Genomic DNA, 21,564 nt, shown 5'->3' on the forward strand with positions numbered 1-21,564 from the left:
CGTTGTACTAGTTTTGGCTCCTTTTTTGTAGTTTTTTTCTTGGTTTTAACTTTTTTTGTTCTATTTAGTTTTCTTTGTTTCTTCATTTGTTTTCTCTTGTTTTTTTGTTTTTTCTCTTTTCACCGATCTTCTCCGTTTATATATTGGTTTTCATTTGTTTTATAATTTTCTTTACTTTTTATCGGTTTTCTTTGTTTCCTTTTTGTTTTTTATCGGTATTTTTTTACTTCGGCGATCTAGATTGTTTCTTTTGTAGGCCTTTTTTAGCACATGTCTACTTTTTTCAGTACACAATAATCATTTTTAGTGTATATGTCAAACATTATTTTGACACATGTTGATTTTTTTCAAATACACAATGTACATTTTTAATATTTTTTAACATTCTATAGACATTTAAAAAGAATCACAAACGTTTTTTGAAAACACGTGAATATTTATTTAAAATGCCAAGTACATTTTTAATGGCAATAAATATTTTTTAACCTACAATTTTTTTTACATTGTATAAACATTTTTTGTGTACAAGTTTAACATTTTTTTCAAATACACGATTGATATTTTTACAAACATATATTTTGATGCCAACTTTTTACACATTTTATGTTTACAACAGCAACAATTTTTATATTTTCCAATTACATGATTAATATGTTTGGAAACTGATATTTTTGTATGCCTAAATTTTCTGTACACATTGTACATCTTTTCTATACATCATGAACATTTTTATATACTTATGTAAAAAAATTCAGGTACATGATTAATATTTTTTATGTCTGCTTTTTTACTTATAAATACATGACGAGTTTGTTGAAAATATTAACATATTTTCATATAAATGTTTTGATGTTTACTTTTTTATTACACATTATATATTTTTCATATATATTTGAAATATTTTTTATACACGTTAAACATTTACAAACGCTTGATTAATGTTTAAAAATTTAATGTAAAGTGAGTTTTGCAGTAGATATATTTAGACTATTTCGAAATATAAGGAAAAAAGAATAGAAAATGTGAAAAAAGGATGAAAAATGAGCGCCGAAGACCTACAGTCCGCGCTTGGCCAGCCCATTCTGGCGTATGCATGAGGTTAGAAGTGCTACTGCCAAGAGCAAACCTTCTAAGAGTATCTACAACCGGACTCCCTGTTTTGACCGCGTTGTCGGCCCAGTCACTGTCCGATTAGTTTTAAAATGTTTTTTTATTTTTATTCTCTTTGATTTTCTTTGTTTCAAAATTGTATGTATAGTGATTTTGTAATAAATACATTTAGAATATTTTGAAACATAAGAAAAAAAGCAATAGATGAAAGAAAAAATGTGAAAAAGGAAGAAAAAACTAGCGTCGAAGACATGTGGTCCACGCGGCCCTTTGGCGGATTTGTGAGCCGAGATGTGCTACTATCAAGAGCAAACCTCCTAAGAGTAGCTACAGTCGGACTCCCTATTTGCCAGATGAAAGGATCGATATAGTTGACTAGAGGGGGAGGGGGGGTGAATAGGCAACTACCAATTTTTAGCTTTTCTTTGCCAATTTTAACTTTGCATCAAAGTAGGTGGTCTAGATATGCGACTAGGTGAGCAACCTATATGATGCAATAACAACAAGCACACAAGCAAGCAAGAGATGCAACACAAAGTAAGCTTGCACAAGTAAAGGTGAAAGATAACCAAAAGGGGAACCGATGAAGACGAGGATGTGTTACCGAAGTTCCTTCCTTTTGAGGGGAAGTACGTCTCCACTGGAGCGGTGTGGAGGCACAATGCTCCCCAAGAAGCCACTAGGGCCACCGTATTCTCCTCACGCCCTCACACGATGCGAGATGCTGTGATTCCACTATCGGTGCCCTTGGAGGCGGCGACCGAACCTTTACAAACAAGGTTGGGGAAATCTCCACAACTGAATTGGAGGCTCCCAACGACACCACGAAGCTTCTTCATAATGGACTATGGCTCCGAGGTGACCTCAACCATCTAGGGTGCTCAAACACCAAGAGTAACAAGATCCGCTAGGGATTAGTGGGGGAAATCAAATTTCTCTTGGTGGAAGTGTAGATCAGGGCCTTCTCAACCAATCCAGAGCAAATCAACAAGTTTGATTGGCTAGGGAGAGAGATCGGGCAAAAATGGAGCTTGGAGCAACAATGGAGCTTGGGGGGAAGAGGTGAGTCAACTTTGGGGAAGAATACCTTCTTTTATAGTGGGGGGGGGAATCCAACCGTTACCCCCCAAAACAGCTCCGTAGAGGGCGGTACTACCGCAGGAGGCAGCGGTACTACCGCTGGGCCCATTGGTACTACCGCTCCCCCTTGCGGTACTGTCGTGCAGTTTGGAAGGGTAAGAAAGTGAGTAGGACTTGGCCCCCATGCGGTACTGCCACGGTGGTAGGGCGGTACTACCGCTCACGAGCGGTACTACCGCTTCTACTGCTGCGACTTAGTGCCGCACAATTCGACACGAGAGGCGACCCCCTCGAATCGAGGTGGTAGGAGCCCGGTACCGCAGCGGTACTACGGCTGAGGACCCCCAGGCGGTACTACCGCTGCGGAGCGGTACTGCCGCCTGTGGCTCTTGAGCGGTACTACCGCTGGGTACCACGGTACTGCCGCTGGGACCAAACCAAGCTCAAAGGAAGGAGAAGAAAGATCCAATGAAGCAGGAAGGCTCGGGGGGGGGGTGCAAAGAGGATGTGTACGTGTTGATTCCACCCTAGCCTTACCAAAGCGGATCCCCTCTTGATAGTACAGTGACTCCTACGAAACATGTCCACCAAAACAGAAACGAAAGAGCTACACAGTCTTTGATTAGAACTCCCAAGGGAAGGAATCGTCTCGTGCCAAAGAATGAATCTCTGAAATGCTCAAAACACACAGTTAGTCCGCAAACGTGTTGTCATCAATCACCAAAACTATATATAGAGAGATATGCCTTAATACCGGACGCGTGAGCCGAGACGACATTGTTTGATTAGCTTTTTTCGACCCAACCGACCTCCTCAAATGTCCATATACGCCCGGGTTGACCGACACCCATCATATCCAGCCATATACGGGGTGGACCGAATGCGCCCGCCACTAGCGCATCCAACGCTGGCCTACACCACCCCCACCCTATCCATACTAAAAATCCCCACCTGGACCAAACCCTACCTCACCCTCTCACTCACCGCTTCGCTCCCCTGTTGATTCCCCTCCCCTCCATGCCCCCCTTTTTTTTTACTAATATCGTGCATCGATAACGACAAAGATGACCCCATTGATTAGGACGCCCTCTCCCGTGAGGCAAAGGTGGAGGTCGATGAGGAGCTCGCCCTCTGCACCGCGTTGCAGCGACACTGGATGGACAGGGGGCTACTGATGGCCCGATATTTTTTGTCATTTTTATGAGAGTTTTTGATGTGGGTTTCAAAAAGGTTTTCGATTGTCTTCCTAACGCTAAGCCTTCGAGAAAGAAGAAAACTTGCTATACATTTTTGGAATGAAACGAATCAAGATCCCAACAACTAAAGTCATACGGACCAACTTCCCATTTGGACAACATCGAATCCTCAGAGGAGCTGCCACCACCACATCCATCACAAGAATAGAAGAGATCCAGAGAAGAAGAACTCCCGGAGATCCATCCCCTCTCTTTCGCCTCGTCTCCATTTCATTCACCGTGGTCATCACCATAATGAGATAATTTCCAAGTTGTAAAATTAGGGTTTGTAACTCTATTCATATCTATCTCGAGATTGTGACTTGTTTAGTCATTCATCTTATTGTGGGATCTTTGTGATATTATTGAGATGATTTCCCTTTGACCTCTAAATTGGTTAGTTATCCTCCTATCGTACGTGAGTAATCCCCCTAGGCGTGGGAGGTGTAGGGGATATGTGAGATATCTATATAACACAATTTCTGGTAATAGTTCTATGATTGTTCAATAAATTGTGTTATCTGTGGTGAACGTAATGTGTATTGTTCAATTTAAGGGCTCATGCAAAATGATATGAAGACCTACATAGGTCAACATATTGTTTATCGAATTTCCGACCTCTAGGTGACATGTGTTGGTATCTACGAGGAGCGTAGAAAATATGAGACAACGGGATCCGTGAAACGTAATGCATTTTTCCGGTCTTATTACCTTAATAGGTAATTGCCCGTGCGTTGCTACGGGAGTATATAATCTAGTTGTTCTACCATGTATATCTTTATGGCACATTTTTTTTGTTCTAACATATATCTTTAAGGCACATAAGGCCGCATTGTTGACTTATTTTTACCATTAAATCATTTCTTGCTCCTACTTTCTCAGGAGTTGCTAATGTAGATGAATTAAAAAAAATTCCATAATGTTTCCTCCAAACAAGCTATTCCTCCTACTTCATCTCACTCTAGCAAGCACCAGGCATTATGCATCCTAGCTTCTACCTCCCTTCAAAAGATAGAAAATGGACTGTGCAAACAATTAACATTATTTAGAAAAGAGCAAATGCATGATTCTCGGGAAGAATGTATGGCAAATGCTTTACTAATGTTGGGATATTGAACAAGTCCAGGTAATAAACATGAAGACAAAAATGTGCAAGCCAATTGGTGAGGGGAGTCATTTGGAAGATAGTGCACACTATCTTCTCATGTTTCGTAAAAATTCTTCGGTGGCTACTAGCAATATCTATATCCATGCCTTGTTGCCCAACATCCTTTTTATATATGGTGTAGATCATAATGTCTATATCCAGCCTTTTCAAATAGGAGAAGAGGCAAATGTTCTATGCTAAAACAAAGTTAGTTATAGCAGATATTTCTCATTACATAATATTTCAAGGTCGCTTTGTATTGCATAAAAAGTGTTGAATAGAAAGAAAATGCCATGGATCAACATAGGAGTATTATTCCAGAAGCTGAAAAGCTACGAGAGAAAAGTATTCTCGGGCTGTAAATCTTCTATAAATTTATTCAAAAACTCATGCAGGTTACCACATAAAATTCTTTTAGCAGGATAGTTGCCAAAAATTGAAAATATATCTATGCACAATTGAGGTGGATCGTACCATGATAACATTGTGTTATCTCATTTCTCAAAGATATCAACAGCCCCATGAGAGAAAAAAATCTAGCTGGGAAATGCATATGCATCCTAGCTGTAGATCCATTGCAGAATATATCTCGGCAGCGAAAGCAATTGTTTTCCCTAGGTGAATATTTTGTATCCTGCACATGAGTTGCATAGTATCGATGGAGTACGAAGCCTGTAAAGCACATTAATATTCCAAAATGTAAAAGCAATTGCTATGCACCATGAATTACTAACCCTGATTCGGTACATAAGCATTAAACTTCCTTTTATGAGGAAGAGTCATTGGTGATTAAGTGGCAACTCCACTCCACTGGAATTATTGTCAAGCTGAGAGGATACCGAAGCTGAGTTACAGACATAAAAGAAATGAAAAACAAAGCATATACTTTTGTTTGGACAATTGTACAGTCTGATCACATAGAGGCAGTGAGAACGGTTAAGGGAAGGAATATGAGAGATTACCTTCCGTGATTGATTTGACTTAATTGTGTTATATGCATTAACCAAATATCATATTACTTGCCATCCGTGAATTGAATGAATTACCAAATATTGATCGGGAGGAGAGGGAAATTGTTGTAGGGGGGAGAGGATGGGACAAAGGTATGGGAGGACGTAAGACGGGAGTCGGAACCTTACGGTTCTTTTAGGTAGTAGAGATTGTGGAAACGACCATGTTATGACAACATCAAAGCATGACTATATGAGAAGAACAATTCTGGCATGAAGCACGACCGCCATATCGGCCTTGTCACCGCCGCATCAACCCACAGTGTACTCCTCCACCCCTCGCTCTTGTGTTGAGATGAGTCGAAGTACCGGGGCAACACACTTCTGCTCATTATGTCGCAATGCCACTATGGTTCAACACCATGCTTTAGGTACCAGTAGGAGGGAGACCGAGAGTACTCATTAACGACCTAAACATGGACGCGCGATGCAACGCCATCAAGAGCGGCAACGAACCGATGCTTGCAACGACGAGGAACAATGCAACAAGGGTTCAGTTCATAGCATACTAGGAGAGGGCAGAATCCAGAGAAATCTGATGGTGGGCCGAAATATGAAAACAAAGGGGAAAAACCAATCGATGTTATATTCTATATACCCCATCCATTCAACTAAATGTTGACCATAAATTAGACTAAACAAACGCGGGCTATATGTGACAGAAATTATATCGTTGGATTATATTCGAAAGAAGTTTCGATGGTACAATTTACGAACTCACAATGAGATTATATTGTTCTGATTTTCAAAGTTGAATTTTGAGATGTGTGCACGTGCCATTGATGAAGGGGATAATTGTCACTCAAACACGTGTTATTATACCGAGGCAAAGAAATAACCAAAACGCAGAGGTAGGTTTTATATTTCAACAAGCTCCTAAAATACGTAACGTAATTACCAGGAGAGAGCATTCTCATCCGGCCTTAAACAGCGAACGCCCTTTTTTCCTCCACCCAGACGGCCACACCTGCTGGTGCCGGGGGAGCCAACACCAACACCAAGAAGCGGCGGGCGGAGAGGGGAGGGGAGGGGAGAGGGGAGCGGCAGCGGCGGAAATGGCGGCGGCGCCGCCCAAGGCCTGGAAGGCGGAGTACGCCAAGTCGGGGCGGTCCTCCTGCAAGTCCTGCAAGTCCCCCATTGCCAAGGACGCGCTCCGCCTCGGCAAGATGGTGCAGGCCACCCAGTTCGACGGCTTCATGCCCGTGCGTAATAGCTTCTCCCTCCTCCCCATCCCCTTCCTCCCCGCCCTCCCCGCCATGAATCCCCATTCGTCCCGCGGGCGGATCTATCTTTGGCCAACCCCTCACGGCGCCGCGGGGGTAGGGTTTTGGGGCGGTTTAGTCTTCTTGTTTTTTTTCTTCTGGTGGGTCGGGGGCCCCCGATTGGATTGGATTCGGACGACGGCTTCGTGTGCGGCATGCAGTGAGTCGATCTGACGGGTTCGGTTTTCGTCTGATTTCTGAACCTGACTCGTTCTTGGTGGTGATTTGGTGAGCCTGTTCTGACTGATTAGAACACCCCCTTTGTAATGCGGAGCCTGTGATGATTGGAACACAACACACCCTTCGCAATGCGGGGCTCGAAATGCAATTCTGTATGCTTCGGTTTCAGCACCGGGTGCCCGCCGCTCCGTTATCTGTCGATTTGTATTATCTTTTTTTGCTCGTACAATTGCTGGAAAGAACTCCTGAAACAGCTATTGGGTCTGGCATGTAAAATGCAGGCTTTGAATCTTACGCCTGCGATTAATTTGCTGTATGTTTCTGTTCATGTTATATGCCTTTCTGCATCACCAGCCGTAGGCTGCTCTAGGTTAATATGTCGTGAGGTAACCATTAACTGTTTAATTGTTACTTTAAAGCGAAGAAGTCCATCTAAACTGCATAATAATTTGGTACAACATCAGCATGGCGCCCTTTGCAATGTGTCTAAAGTTGTAAAATCCAGTGCCAGGTTAGATAATAGTTTGGACATCATATCCTGTGAGATATGTCTGGATATGGTACCGTGCTTGTTTGGACTTTGAACCATTTTATGGTACAAGTGCGGTAAACATAGCTTATGAGCCATTTCACTTATATACGATTCCCATTAACATTTTTTAACTGTCAGGCAACTGCAGTTCTCATCTATTCATTACTGGTCTTCATAGTACTAGTGGGTTCTTAACTGTTGTGATTCTATAACTGTTTCCTTTGGTTTGGCTCATGTGGACACTCTTAACTGTTTCACTGGGAGAACGCTATATTATGTAGGGAAATTAAGGCGACTCTTGGTTATTTCCTGGTTCTAAAAGTCACATTATCTGATCATTTTTTCTAACATGGATAGCTTGCTTAGCATTATGTTTTTCCGTATTATTCAGAGGGTTATGGACGGGTACACTATCTATGTCTCAGTGATGTTCTGATAGACTCTGTTTTTCTGGAATTTTATGTCTAGCATTTTGTTGGGTGTTTGGTCGGTTTTTCAAGAGGCAGAGGAAAATACGATGCCTTGTGCCAACTTATATCACCAATGCAGTTCTGCTAATTTACACATCTATTTATAATTTATATTTCCATGTTTTCTCTTTTCCAGATGTGGAACCATGCCAAATGCATCCTCAACAAGAAAAACCAGATAAAATCGTATGTAACTATGTCTCTTACTCAAAAACTGGATTTTAGGCTTCAGTATTCAGCCTGTTAGTTTATCCGACTCTTGTATCTGAGTATAAACCATGGAAAATTTAACTCTACTCTTAACTTCTGACCAGTGTTGATGATGTTGAAGGAATAGATGCACTTAGGTGGGATGACCAAGAGAAGATAAGAAACTATGCTGCAAATTCCTCGACTACTTCAACTGCAACTGCAACTGCAAGTTCCACAGCTGCTATTTCTGACAAATGTGCTATTGAGGTTGCTCAATCTGCCCGTGCTTCCTGTAGACGGTGCAGTGAAAAGATTGCAAAAGGCACTGTATGTATTTGTTGACCAATTGTTTTCGCACATTTCTTTTTGTTGTGAATATAACTTTATTAGTCTCGCGTGAATCCAGGAATTTATACTTACTAGTGCTTGTGTATAAAATGTTTACGGTCCTAAACAGAGTCCTCCTTATGGTCAATAATCTTAATGTGTTGTTCTTATTTCTCACTTACTAGTGACTGTATATAGAGACATGAGTTTCACATTCTTGAATAAATCTTAATGCAATTGCATACAACTGTCACATAATTATAGTACTACCATATTTCTAGTTCTAGTTCTAGTTCTAATCACCTGACACCTATTGGGGGATATGTCGTAGTCTCCCAAACCTAAACTTGTTCTTGATTTTTTGAACTCAGAGTAGAACTGTTCTATATATGGCTTTGAAACACATGAACATGGCACATTGTTTCTCTGTCGAAAAAGAACATGGCACATTGTTTTCTTGACCCTATCTATGACCAAGTCAGACTGCAGATCAGGTTGCAGATAATGCCCAAGCTTTTATTATTCTGCTGTGTTGGAATCTGGAATAACTGTAATATCCTGTAAAGGCAGCAACATGGTATCCTGTTATGTAAAAATTCTCTGCTACTAGCATGCTAGGTCACCTGCAAAATAAGTTCTGAAAAGTAGGAATTGGTAAAGCAAATGATTGTGTTGATTCATATTCTTTTTCGTACATGGAATTCCTGATTTTGTGCTAGATTGATTGATGAACGATATGCATTCCTTTGATTTCTAGAGTCCAAATCAAAAGATTCTATGGTCTAGAAGTACATGTTTGATTTGTAATCTTTCATTTAGCTCACCAAGTATAAAGAGATACTAACATTTAATACCAGTGGTAGGGTAAATTATGCTGTGAAATTATGTTATTTGTCTTGACTCTTAAATTGTGTCGTAACAGTTTGCTATGTTGATTAGGTTCGTGTTTCATCTAAACTTGACGGTCAAGGTTGGTATCATGTTAGTTGTTTCTTGGAAATGTCCCCAACTGCAAGTGTTGAGAAATTCCCAGGCTGGGAGACCTTGTCGCACGATGATAGAGGAGCTATTCTTGATGTTGTTAAGAAAGGTGCTGCCAGCAAACATAAGCATGGAGATCATAGTTTTTCGTTCCTTTTTTTAACATAACTTGATAATCTGACTTGTTGTATTTGTAATGGTCATCAAGAAGAAACAACTTCGAAGGGCTCCAAGCGCAAGATTGGTGACATTGATATGCGTAACTCCAAAGCTCCGAACTTAGATGGAAGTACATCTGAAGGTGCTGCACGAAGCAAAGGAAAACTTGTTGTACCATGTGAGCCCAATTCTAGTTCTGCTGATCTGCACCAAAAGCTTAAAGAGCAGAGTGACACGCTTTGGAAGTTGAAGGATGAACTCAAAAAGCATGTTTCAACTGCTGAGCTGAGGGATATGCTTGAAGTTAATGAGCAAGATCCATCTGGACCAGAGCGGGATCTATTGGAACGATGGTAATGTTTTTTTTTTTGCTATTTTTCTTTTCTTGGATTTTCATCTAATCGCAAATTATTTTACTTGTTGTCATGTGCTAAACTCGGTAAGGTCCAGAGACTGGGATAGGGCACTCGCCTCTGGCCATAACTTGGGCAAGGGGCTAGGTTCATGCCTATGCCATACAAGCGGTTCTTTGTGTTGTTAGAATAAGTTAGAATTATAACTATATGACACTTAGTGCTTGTAGAGGAAGTGGAAACTTGTACAAGCGGATCTTTTTGCTAGTGATGATTTTTGTGCTTGTTTTCTGGATCCCAAATCCTGGTGCTGACCTGCTGGTACCAGGAATCTGATGGGGCTTGTTTTCGAGATATTAGGTGCTATTTTGAAGGAATTTATGGTCAAATACTATTTAGAGGTAAAGGGGAATAACATTTCTTCTTTAGAATAGGGAAGAAAAACACTTAAACCAAATTTGGTAGGAAACAAGATGGCGTTCTATTGGTTATTAGTCTACTGGTTGGGTCATAGAATATTTACCAAAGCAGAAGAGTCAAACCTCTGTTTTGTATGTGCTGATAAGCTCTGTCTGCTCCTGTCTGGCTACCTTAATATTTTGGATCATGGCTATCTTAATGCTTGACAAACCATCTCTTTAGATTCCCTGCCTTGAGTACTAATGATTTTAGTTTTCACTCAAATTGTACTCCGTTCCTATTTACATGCGTCTTTGTATTTTGTGATTTAACTTTGACCAGTAAAATATGAGTCATGTGTCATGAAACTTATACAGTTGGAAACTTTTTTGAATACAAATTGAATGCTGTAATTTTTGTGGCACACAACCCACGTTACATTGGTCAAATTGATGGTCAAACTTGAGGGGGAATTGGATACATTTAACTAAAGCAACTATTTTTGAGTGAAATGTAACATGAGGTCAGATGGTCACCCCCACCTACACCCAACATGATTTTATAGCCAATCCAGAACAATCATGTGGCTAACTGTTGATTATGTGTTATAGATGGGGACATCCATTACTTGTCCAATGCTATGTATTACAACTATAGAACCAATATTATACGTTCTATAAAGCAATTCTAATTGATCAACAAGACTAAGTTCAATAAATATGGGGTTTAATTTACCTCAAAAGCCACTAAGTTTTCTGGCTCGTACTTTCTTTGTTCCAAATTAATTGAAGTACTAGCTTTGTCCTAAAACTCCGCCTATGTCTTCTAGGCATAGCCGGTCCCAAGCCCGGGTAAAGGAGGAGGGTTGTGATAGGCTTGGCGAGCCAACGTAAAAACTAGCCAGTCCCATAGGTATGAAACCGATTTGAGCGAGAGTAGTACTAGGATGGGTGACCTCCTGGGAAGTCCTTGTGAAAGAGTTTCATATCTAAGGGTTGTGATAGGCTTGGCGAGCCAACGTAAAAACTAGCCAGTCTTTTGGGTATGAAACCCATTTGGGCGAGAGTAGTACTAGGATGGGTGACCTCCTGGGAAGTCCTCGTGAAAGGGTTTCATATCTAGCCTACCCCAACTTGTTTGGGATCAAAGGCTTCGTAAGTAAGTACTAGCTTTGTCCTAAGTCAGACTTCTCCATATTTGACCAAGTTTGTAGATAAATGTGCTTATACCTACAACATCAAATATATGTAGTATGAAAATATATTTTATGACGAATTTAATAAAGCTAATGTGATGTTGTAGACGTTGATATATTTTTCTGTAGACCTGGTCAAACTTAAAGAAGTTAGACTTGGGACAAAGCTAGAACTTCAATTAATTTGGAACAGAGGAAGTGGCTTTTAGTGGAGCTGAAGAGCTCTGAAACAAGGCCTGGTATCCTGCTGAAGTATTGTTGAATTTTGACTACACCGACCTGCCAGCCTGTGGCATTGCTCTTTTCTGTCGTACAACACAGTATTCAGATGCTTCCCTCTTTATAATGTCGGTTCTATTTTTTGTAACATTTTTGTTCTCTTGCAGTGCTGATGGGATGCTGTTTGGAGCGCTGGGCACTTGCCCAGTCTGTAATAGCTGCCTATACTATTATGGTGGTCACTATCAGTGCAATGGCCATGTTTCAGAGTGGTCAAAATGTACCTACATGACAACAGAACCTGTACGCATGAAGAAAAAATGGAAAATTCCTGATGAAATAAAGAATGATTATCTTACAAAGGTAGGGCATCTTGGGGCTTTTCAAGCTCAAGTATTTTACTTTTCGTGTTAGAGAGCAGCGTCTTGTACCTAATGTGGGATTCAACCAAGGACTAAAAGAATCATATATTTAAGTAAATAGTAAGTGCTTCCCAGAGGTAGATATTATTTTTGGAGCGGAAATTATGCATTATTGGGAACATTGTGCTCCATGGTTAGAAATTCTAAGGGCACCCAATGGTTGGACCCTCCCGCCCAACTAACTTTGTCCCGGGCTCATTTAGTTCCCAAGCCCGCCTTCTGTTTTCTCAGAAAAAAAAAATAGAAACTCCTGTGATCGAATTAACAGTACGCATCACTCAGAAAATAACTGCATCTTAATTTTCTGCAGTTGAAGGCTAATAAACATGTTTGTCTTGCAGTGGTTCAAGTCTCAAAAGGTTAAGAAACCAGAGCGAGTTCTTCCCCCAATGTCACCTCAGAGGTCTGCAGGTCAATCACCTCAGCAGTCTCTCGTCGGTGAAGCATTGGATAAGTTGAGAGTTTGTATACTAGGACAATCTAAAGATGTAGCTGTAAGTAATCTTCATTAATTTTTTTGTACGTTATATTTTTAGGTTATATTTCTGTTTTGCTTGCCTTTTTGGTTACATCCTACGTAAAATGTCTATTAGTTTAAAGTAGGTGCAAAATTAACTGCGTGAATCTCTAGTCTTTGTTGAGCTGCATCTATGCAAGTATGCATCCTTGCTGAAGTGGTATGCATCATGATTGCTTCAGTTAATTTGTGTCAAGGTATACTTAGGCTCACTTTGCTGTCACTGAATATGCTATGTATGCTGTGCCTAATTTATAATCTTTTGTGGAAAAGTAGCCTCCAAAATAGGCAGAGGCTGGTTAGCCAAAAGATTAAATGGGCATAAGTAACAGAGCCTTACTATATTGTACCAGAGAATCAGTTTATGCACACACTGCATGGTTTGTCTATGAAAAAACTGAAAACGTGGAAAGTACTACCTCTGATCCAAAATGTAAGTCCTTTAAGCATTTTTACCGATCAAAATGTCTAGATTTTACTATCTAGAGGAGAAGAACTACTAGCATCCAAAACATCAGATCAGTTTTACTAGATTTATCATGAAATATACTTTTATAGTTCATGATTATTTTTATTTGAGGCACAAATCTGCACAGAAATTGATCTTCAATGTATCATTGAAGAACGTGTCAGTGTCCTAAAAGGCTTACATTTTGGATTGGAGAGAGTACTCATTACTCAACTGACCTATAGTATTTTGAAGTAGTTTTCTGATAGTTTTTGAGCTGTTAGTTCTCTTGAATGCACTAATGTCCTGAAAGACACAGATAGCTGTGTGTCATTTGTTTCTTTATGTTTCTCAACATTTTCTCCAATTTACATTATATTCGATATTCGTCGGAATATGGAGAGTTAGCTTGTTAGACCATCTCTAACCCTGCATCGATTCAAAGAGAAAAAAAGCAAGGCTTTGAATCTATGAGCCTTTTCCTCCAATGTATAGCTTTGATGGCTGGGGACTCACCTTGTAATAAAGAGAAGGAATAAATTGATGCTTGCTTTGTTCTTCCTTGGATTTGCTGCAACATTTGCTGCAACTTCAAGCATCAGTCCCTTTGAACCGCTTTCTGCAGTGTATCGATCCAGCTCTATACTTCCTCCAAATCACTTTTCTGCAACACTGGTCTTAGAATGTAACATGAGCAAAAGGAGCAAGGTGTTGAATTCATGTAAAATCATTTCTTGTCAGATTCTAGGGTCAAATTGCCTCATGTGATCTGGCTCCTTTATTTCATATCAGATGGATACTATAGGTTGTATATCTAGTTGCATGTGACACCCAGTTTTTTTTCTCTGTTTTTTTATTTGGTGTAATTAGGTAATTTATTGTTTGTTTCAAATGCTCTTTACAAGTTATTTATTTATTTAATGAGCTGAACTCTTGTAGGATGAGTGGAAGCAGAAGCTTAAACTTGCTGGTGCCCACTTCAGTCCCAGGGTTACCAAAGGTTTTTCTTTGCATATATAAACTTCTTTTACAATTGGATTTGTATAGCATTGGAACCTAGATTTCCTTGTGCAACATATATGGGTAACTGAGGTAATTGTTTTATGGAGTAGGGATAAAGGGAAGAGGCTATCTTATGGCTATTCTTATGTCAATATGGATTGCTGCCCGGTTGGCTATACCACCCTTAGATCCAACTATCCAACATCACTTCATGCTTTGAGATTCTTATATTTTCACCATCTTCACTGTAGCACACCCTCATGTCACACCATAATAAAGACACTTCTGTAGTGAGGCCTCGGTTTGACTACCACTTAATTGATAGTTCATATTCAGTCCCTAGTATGCACAGATTAGTTTATCAGAGTGCAATGCTGTATTGTGCAGAGAAATAAAATATGCGACCCTCAGCATGAGTGTCCATGGTCTGGGTTCGACTACCACTTAATCTTTAGTTTATTTTCAATTTCTGGTAGTGCATAATACGAGCTGAGTACAGATTGGCTCATCACGGAGGGTGCAATGCTGTATTTTGTATAGACATAAAATACGTGAACCTCAAAGCGCAAAGTTATTGCACTATGCTTATGTTTACCTGCATTGCAGATATTAATTGTGTAGTTTCATGTGGCGGGCTTGATAACGAGAGTGCTGAAGTCAGGAAAGCTAGGTCTCACATTTTACCCTATCCATTGTTTTTCAATCATAATTTGGCATGTTCTTTTTGCTCTATTGCTGAGGTTGGAATATCATGTTATATATATGAATTTGTTTGCAGGAGGCAGAAGATACCAATTGTCAGAGAAGATTACCTTGGAGAATGCATTAGAAAAAACAGGGTGCTTCCATTTGATTTATACAAAGTAGCGACTATGTTGGAGGAGTCATCAAAAGGTAGCACGGTCACTGTTAAAGTTAAGGGCCGAAGTGCTGTTCATGAGGCTTCCGGTCTGCAAGATACGGGCCATATTCTGGAAAATGGCAAAAGCATTTACAATACAACCTTAAACATTTCTGACATGACACAAGGTGTTAACAGGCAAGGTTTTTGCTCATAATATTTTTTTGAGGGTTTGCTCATAATATTTCGTTGCAAATTCGTGACATACATTTTGAGTTAGGGTGATTGCGAATAGTGCCTACTGGTTAGGGCACTTTTAGACTTCTAATAAATCCCGCAACAAGTTTTTTCTCTCATTTACCCCCTACAAGCTTTCCATTCCAAATATCCTCTTTCGACTGCAGTATCCTTCAATTTTAATGAGTCCCACCTGAACTTTAGTGGTTAGGAGAAATATACAATAACCGTGAAGCAACTATCTTATTTGTGTATGTATCCAGGCTATAGGAATTGGAGGTAGTTAATCTAATGGGTAATAAATCTGAGTTACTATTCACATTTTATTTTTGTTGTGGTTCCTCGAATTCAATTTGAGTTTATCTAAAACTTAGAGGATGGTTTAATACTTTGTACTCCGGACTTTCTTCTCATCCACACAAGGTTTATCATACAGGGGCATTTTAGAATGACCGACTAACTAGCCTGAACAGGCTCAAAATCAGACCAAAGGGTTGAGGATAATTTCGTCAATGCCTCACAATGGCACGACAGTTGCATGTGATTTGTAGTCTAGGGAACATCACCTCAGATCACCAAGTCGATTTTGACATGATTTACCCCCCTTGTGTGGGTTATATCCCTACTCCTGCCTCGATTAGTAGTATTATATGGAAAAAGTGCACAATATTGGTTACAAAAGGGGGATCTGCCGAGTTGGTAGGCAACTCGGGAGCTACGATAATCAATCTGGGCAATAGGCGCCATAATCACTAGGGTTTCTATGGATCTAGATTGCTTGGTCCCTTTCTGGGGTCCTCGGCACCTTTATATAGCTCCTGGATGGCGGTAATCTTCCTTCTCCTTTATATAGCCTCTTTCGTACACGCGTAGGGAGTTTGGATCGGATACAAGTAGAACTTGTGACCTTTCCTACGCAAGGTTTCCTTATCTTCCACCAGTAATATATACACCCTCTAGGTTAGTTGTCCTTTACATCGGTTTCCAAGTCCCATATACACCAAGGCCCGTACGGCCCGCTTGTACAGTTTGCACGGCACTGGGATACGGTAAGCTGGCTTACCATTGCCAAGGGGTAGGGTAATAACCAGCTAAACAAAGAAACCGTAGCAGAATGGCAGGAGGTTGGGTGCTACCACCTCGGTCATCTTCCTCGTATGAGCTCAGTTCTTGTTAACATTGTCACCATGGAACTTTTATCGATCACCATCATAAATGTCGTCGCATTGCTTTTGCCATCACAGTCGGCATTGATGTCAGCGTCACGTCTCCGGTTGATCATGTTGAGGGATGGCGGCTGCCGGTGGGATTTGTAGTAGGCTCAAAGGGAAATATACAGACTATGTAGCACAGTACACATATGGATACAGGGACACCAGAAAATAATATTTATCAAACATAGGCTTATCGGGATACTTATTTAAGTATATAGTGAAAAGAACATACCATGTATAATTGTATATATGTTTTAGAGAGAAGATGAGAGTACTGCATGTTTCCTCCTCCAGTCCTTCTCATTGACGAATGATGTTGATCTCCTCAGTCCTCACACCTTGATTATGGTTCCTGTTCCTGTCGGAGATTGGTCTCCAGGAACATACACGCTATTACATTGGGAAAATAACTAATTCTGCTGTTGCTACATTACATAGGTTATTGCTTGCCTTACTTCATCTCTTACAAATTGCTTTTTTGTTTCTGAAGCTACTATATACTTCAGATCATCGAAGAGGACGATGGAAGTGAATGCTATGTATTTCGAAAGTGGGGACGAGTTGGCAGTGAAAAGATTGGTGGAAAGAAACTGGAGGAGATGTCAAAAACTGACGCAATACGTGAATTTAAAAGATTATTTCTGGAAAAGACTGGAAACCCCTGGGAAGCATGGGAACAAAAAACAAATTTTCAGAAGCAGCCTGGGAGATTTTATCCACTTGACATTGTATGTTGTTGGAAAAAAAAGTTTGTTCACATAGTTCTATTTCTCCTTTTTGTGGATTCGAACTGATGATGTGATATACATTATTGTAGGATTATGGAGTAAGGGAAGCACCAAAACGGAAAGACATGAGCAAAATGAAAAGTTCACTTGCACCTCAGGTGCTGGAACTCATGATGATGCTTTTCAATGTTGAAACATATAGGTGTGCCTCAACTTTCTTGTTCAAGGAATTGCTTCCATCCATGTCTTCTTATTATTGAAGTCATTATTCACGTTATTCTGTTCCAGGGCTGCTATGATGGAATTTGAAATCAATATGGCAGAAATGCCCCTTGGGAAATTAAGCAAGGAAAATATCCAGAAAGGTCTATCTTGATCATGAGGAAGCCATTTTTTTTTATCATATAATGTTATTATGGTTCGAAGATTCTTATCTGCATTGCGTGCAGGATTTGAAGCATTAACTGAGATACAGAATCTACTGGATGACACTGGCAATCAAGAACTAGCTCTTAGAGAGAGCTTGATTGTTGCTGCAAGCAATCGTTTCTTCACTCTTATTCCTTCTGTTCATCCACATATTATACGTGATAAGGATGACTTGACAATGAAAGTATGTGCCTGTTGCCTTGCATTGTATTCCTGTCAGTTGTCCAAAGTATCCTATCCCTATTCGCACTTCCTAATTCATGCCAACTTATTCATATGTGGTGGATGTACGAATGTTCAAATTTGCAAAGAATTATCCTATTATAGTGACGTGCAACTAGGGTTCATTGCTATGTAGCTGGAGAATGAGACATTTGCCTTAATGATTAGATGAAATCAAAAGAAGAAAAACATGTTCTTTTTAAATCCTATTCTAACAGAGCCACAAATGAAACAAACTCCTATAGGTGAAAACAAAACTGATCATGGTGCTGCTAGTCATGGTGCAAATTCTCAACACCTCGCACATTTTGCAAGGATTTATGAGATGTTATAATGCAATACAGGCAATTATTTTTATTCTTCACATGTTTCTTGTCATTTGATTATCTTGATTCTGGAGTTTCTTCTCATGTACCTGTTTTCTTTGATTATATGACCTGAGTTATGTTATACCTAGCTGATTTGTAGCTTTTGCACAGGCGAAAATGCTTGAAGCTCTTCAGGATATTGAAATTGCTTCTAAACTAGTTGGTTTTGATGGTGACAATGATGAATCTCTTGATGATAAGTACAAAAAACTTCATTGTGACATCACCCCGCTAGCTCATGATAGTGAAGATTACAAGCTGGTCGAGAAATATCTTCTCAACACACATGCTCCTACTCACAAGGTATGCAATTTCTTGTGTATAAAATAATACTTTGTTTCTGTGTAGGTAGAATACAGAAGACTACCGTCTCTTCTCTTCTGTATACATACATGCTGACATGTGCTTTATTTTGCTTTGAAGGACTGGTCATTGGAATTAGAGGAAGTTTATGTGCTTGATCGAGATGGGGAAGGCAGCAAGTACTCAAGATATAAAAATAATCTCCATAACAAGATGCTATTATGGCATGGTAAGTAATTATTTTGAACTACACAAAGCATATAGTTTGCGGCAATGTTTCGAAGGTATTTAAGTTGGAAGCTTCTGCCCGTGCTGCTTTTCTGCTCTTAAGAGTTGGATGGCTAAATCTGGGTTGGATTAACAAATAGTTTCCAGGCAATCAATGATTCTAAATGCTTTCCCTTATTATTTTGAGCACTTGTATGATTGCATTATGTTAGGTTACAGGTGTTTAATTTCTTTGCTTGTTTTTACAGAATTATTTTTTTCTTTCCTGCCATCTCATGGCCGTAAAACTCAATTTTTGTAGGTTCAAGGCTGACAAATTTTATTGGAATTCTTAGTCAAGGACTAAGGATAGCACCTCCTGAGGCTCCTGTGACAGGCTATATGGTTTGCTCTTTATTCACTTTGTACATTTTATATGCTGTAACTCTCTGCTAAACTATGTGTTGAATTTAATAACATGTTGTTTCTTTCACTTGTTGAAAGTTTGGCAAAGGCCTCTACTTCGCAGATTTAGTAAGCAAGAGTGCACAGTACTGTTATGTGGATCGAAAAAATCCAACTGGCTTGATGCTTCTTTCTGAGGTTGCTCTAGGAGACATGCATGAACTGAAAAAAGCCACGGTGAGATACAAAATATCTTGGTATTCCAAGGGCAAATTTAATTGCTCATGCTAACTTTTGTCCTGCCCGAAGTAACCATGTGTGATTTGATGCTGTGTCAGCTATTTTCTAGATTCTTGCAATCAAACTTTCTGAATATGTTTTTGTTACGACGTTCATTGCTTATCAAAATTTCAGCAAAAAGAAACTCAATGAGATAGCAACTAGGCCGGCATTGTCCCCAATGCATTGCACTATTGTCCTTACTGCTCAACATAAAAGCTTTCAGTTTTTTGCATGTTTATTCTGATTTAGCATCTATACTTTGTACTTATTGTGCAGCCAATGGACAAACCTCCAAGAGGAAAGCATTCAACCAAGGGCTTAGGAAAAACTGTGCCGCTAGAGTCGGAGTTTGTGAAATGGAGGGATGATGTCGTCGTGCCTTGTGGCAAGCCAGTGCCAGCATCTATCAGGGCATCTGAGCTTCTGTACAACGAGTATATAGTCTACAACACAGCCCAGGTTTGTTGAGCCTACTTGTTATGCTACCGCAGTTACAGGAATTTGCTGCTCATCTTGAATGAAACCTTCTCCTTTGGCAGGTGAAGATGCAGTTCTTGTTGAAGGTCAAATTCCGTCACAAGCGTTGATTGGGAACCTAGGAGAGTAGAGTTGGACTGTTAGTTGAAGAATCTTCTTTGGTGTCAGTACTCACTAGCTAGTCTGCACTGTTGCATATGCAATGGCATTGGTGAACTATTCCGCAGCTTAAGGTAGGTTGTGCCGCTCTCGCATTTGATCCGTTTTGGGAATATGGCATGGGCATTGGGTGTGAGTGGCGCGAGTAACCCCCCGCATTGTTGTGGCCTGTTGATGATGGATGCTCAATCTTTAGGAACTGCTGCTTCTCCTGATGTTTGCTTTGCACATGTCAACTGTTGCTGTTCTGCAGTATGCTTTGCACGTACTTATATTTCAACTTAAATCGATGCTGTACTATTAGAGGTAGAGAACCAACCGTGTGAAAACGTGTGCACACACACACACAACACACACTTCGGCAATTGTCCAAAGTAACGGTTGCAATTGGATCTCCCATGAGTGTTGCAGATCGAAGAATTGGTGCGAACGGTAAATTCTGTCAGTCTTGGCCGCCTGATCGTCGACAGTCTAGAGTGCAGCTTTCCTTCAGAGTCTTGGTTGTCTGATCAGACGGTCTAGAGTGCAACTTACCGGTCTGGTCATGACAACCACCCTCATTTTGAGTCTGGTTATGACGATCACCCTCGGTTTGAGTCTGCCTGAGGCCCCTCGAGTCTAAATTTTTTTACTTTCCGAGCCAAATAAGGATGCTCCCAAGTCTGGAAGGTTTCCACATGATTGGGCCGTGGTGCTAACCTCCACCTGCTGTCCCCTTCACAACCCTTCTCTGTCAAAGCTTCAGGCTTCGAACCCCCTGGATTCCCGGCACGGTTTGGTCTTGCATCCATCCGTGCTCCACCGTTCAGTCAGAGTTCTGCCTGCCGCTGAGGAATTAGGACGTCTGCTTGTCCTTGCACTACAACTTGAATTTCCAATGTATCCCATTTCTAAAACATGTCCCCGTTTAGTTGCTGGAGCCACTCTTTGTATTGGTCGTATGCAATGGTTACACATCTACTGTAGTTTCGAGCATTGGTTATGCTACATGAGGGAGCTAGTTATTTATAGATATGGTTTAAGTGAGACTTCATTGCTTCATCAAACTTCACAGGTTTGCCTTTTATTTTCTTCTTTTAAGTGTACTCATAGTTGTTGAGGAATTAATATCTCTCAGGCTCATCCGATATATGCAGCTTTGACATGCCACAAGTTGGGATCCATCTTGGTTACGAAAATAGGGTCCATATGTCTACAAACAAAACTATAATGTCTCCAGTCGCTTCTCTCTCCATTGCCTGCCAAAATATCTTCTTTCTCCTGCAGAAGCTCATTTTTTTTGTATCAAAATATTTCTCTACGCCGTGGGTGCTCTCAAACCATTACATACCAGCAACCTAGGCTAATGGAGCTTGCTAAAAGGACAAATAACTAACTAATCTTTGTGATTGAACTGACTGCCACTTCTTGGGGTTTATTGGTTTTCTCCCCGGAACGACCAGAAACAAATTA

At 40.2% G+C, this 21,564-nt stretch overlaps 1 protein-coding gene across 3 annotated transcripts; it reads left to right on the forward strand.

The window, feature by feature from the left end:
- Positions 1-6,606: 6,606 nt before the first annotated feature.
- LOC119317690 (poly [ADP-ribose] polymerase 1-like) lies at positions 6,607-20,364 on the forward strand. 3 transcript variants are annotated; one of them, XM_037592179.1, is made up of 20 exons: positions 6,607-6,784; positions 8,163-8,212; positions 8,341-8,545; positions 9,485-9,650; positions 9,735-10,038; positions 12,019-12,214; positions 12,615-12,767; positions 14,178-14,238; positions 14,847-14,910; positions 15,019-15,279; positions 17,023-17,260; positions 17,350-17,462; positions 17,549-17,625; positions 17,710-17,873; positions 18,391-18,582; positions 18,703-18,811; positions 19,112-19,194; positions 19,294-19,431; positions 19,753-19,935; positions 20,016-20,364. In XM_037592179.1, the coding sequence occupies exons 1-20, from the start codon at positions 6,638-6,640 to the stop codon at positions 20,061-20,063; spliced, it is 2,952 nt and encodes a 983-aa protein (XP_037448076.1). In that variant the 5' UTR covers positions 6,607-6,637; the 3' UTR covers positions 20,064-20,364. The 3 variants fall into 3 exon arrangements, with proteins under 3 accessions (XP_037448076.1, XP_037448084.1, XP_037448093.1); XM_037592187.1 differs by having other exon boundaries at positions 9,485-9,635; XM_037592196.1 differs by having other exon boundaries at positions 9,485-9,635; positions 9,738-10,038.
- Positions 20,365-21,564: the final 1,200 nt, after the last annotated feature.

Source organism: Triticum dicoccoides, chromosome 1B, assembly GCF_002162155.2.
Source record: "Triticum dicoccoides isolate Atlit2015 ecotype Zavitan chromosome 1B, WEW_v2.0, whole genome shotgun sequence".
In the NCBI taxonomy this organism is placed as follows: Eukaryota; Viridiplantae; Streptophyta; class Magnoliopsida; order Poales; family Poaceae; genus Triticum; species Triticum dicoccoides.

Bases quoted from the DNA above. Each gene is read 5' to 3' on its own strand.
- LOC119317690 (XM_037592179.1), top strand. From the start codon at position 6,638: ATGGCGGCGGCGCCGCCCAAGGCCTGGAAGGCGGAGTACGCCAAGTCG. The intron at 8,213-8,340 runs GTATGTAACTAT...ACTTCTGACCAG, and splicing joins AAGAAAAACCAGATAAAATC to TGTTGATGATGTTGAAGGAA. The intron at 12,768-14,177 runs GTAAGTAATCTT...GAACTCTTGTAG, and splicing joins GACAATCTAAAGATGTAGCT to GATGAGTGGAAGCAGAAGCT.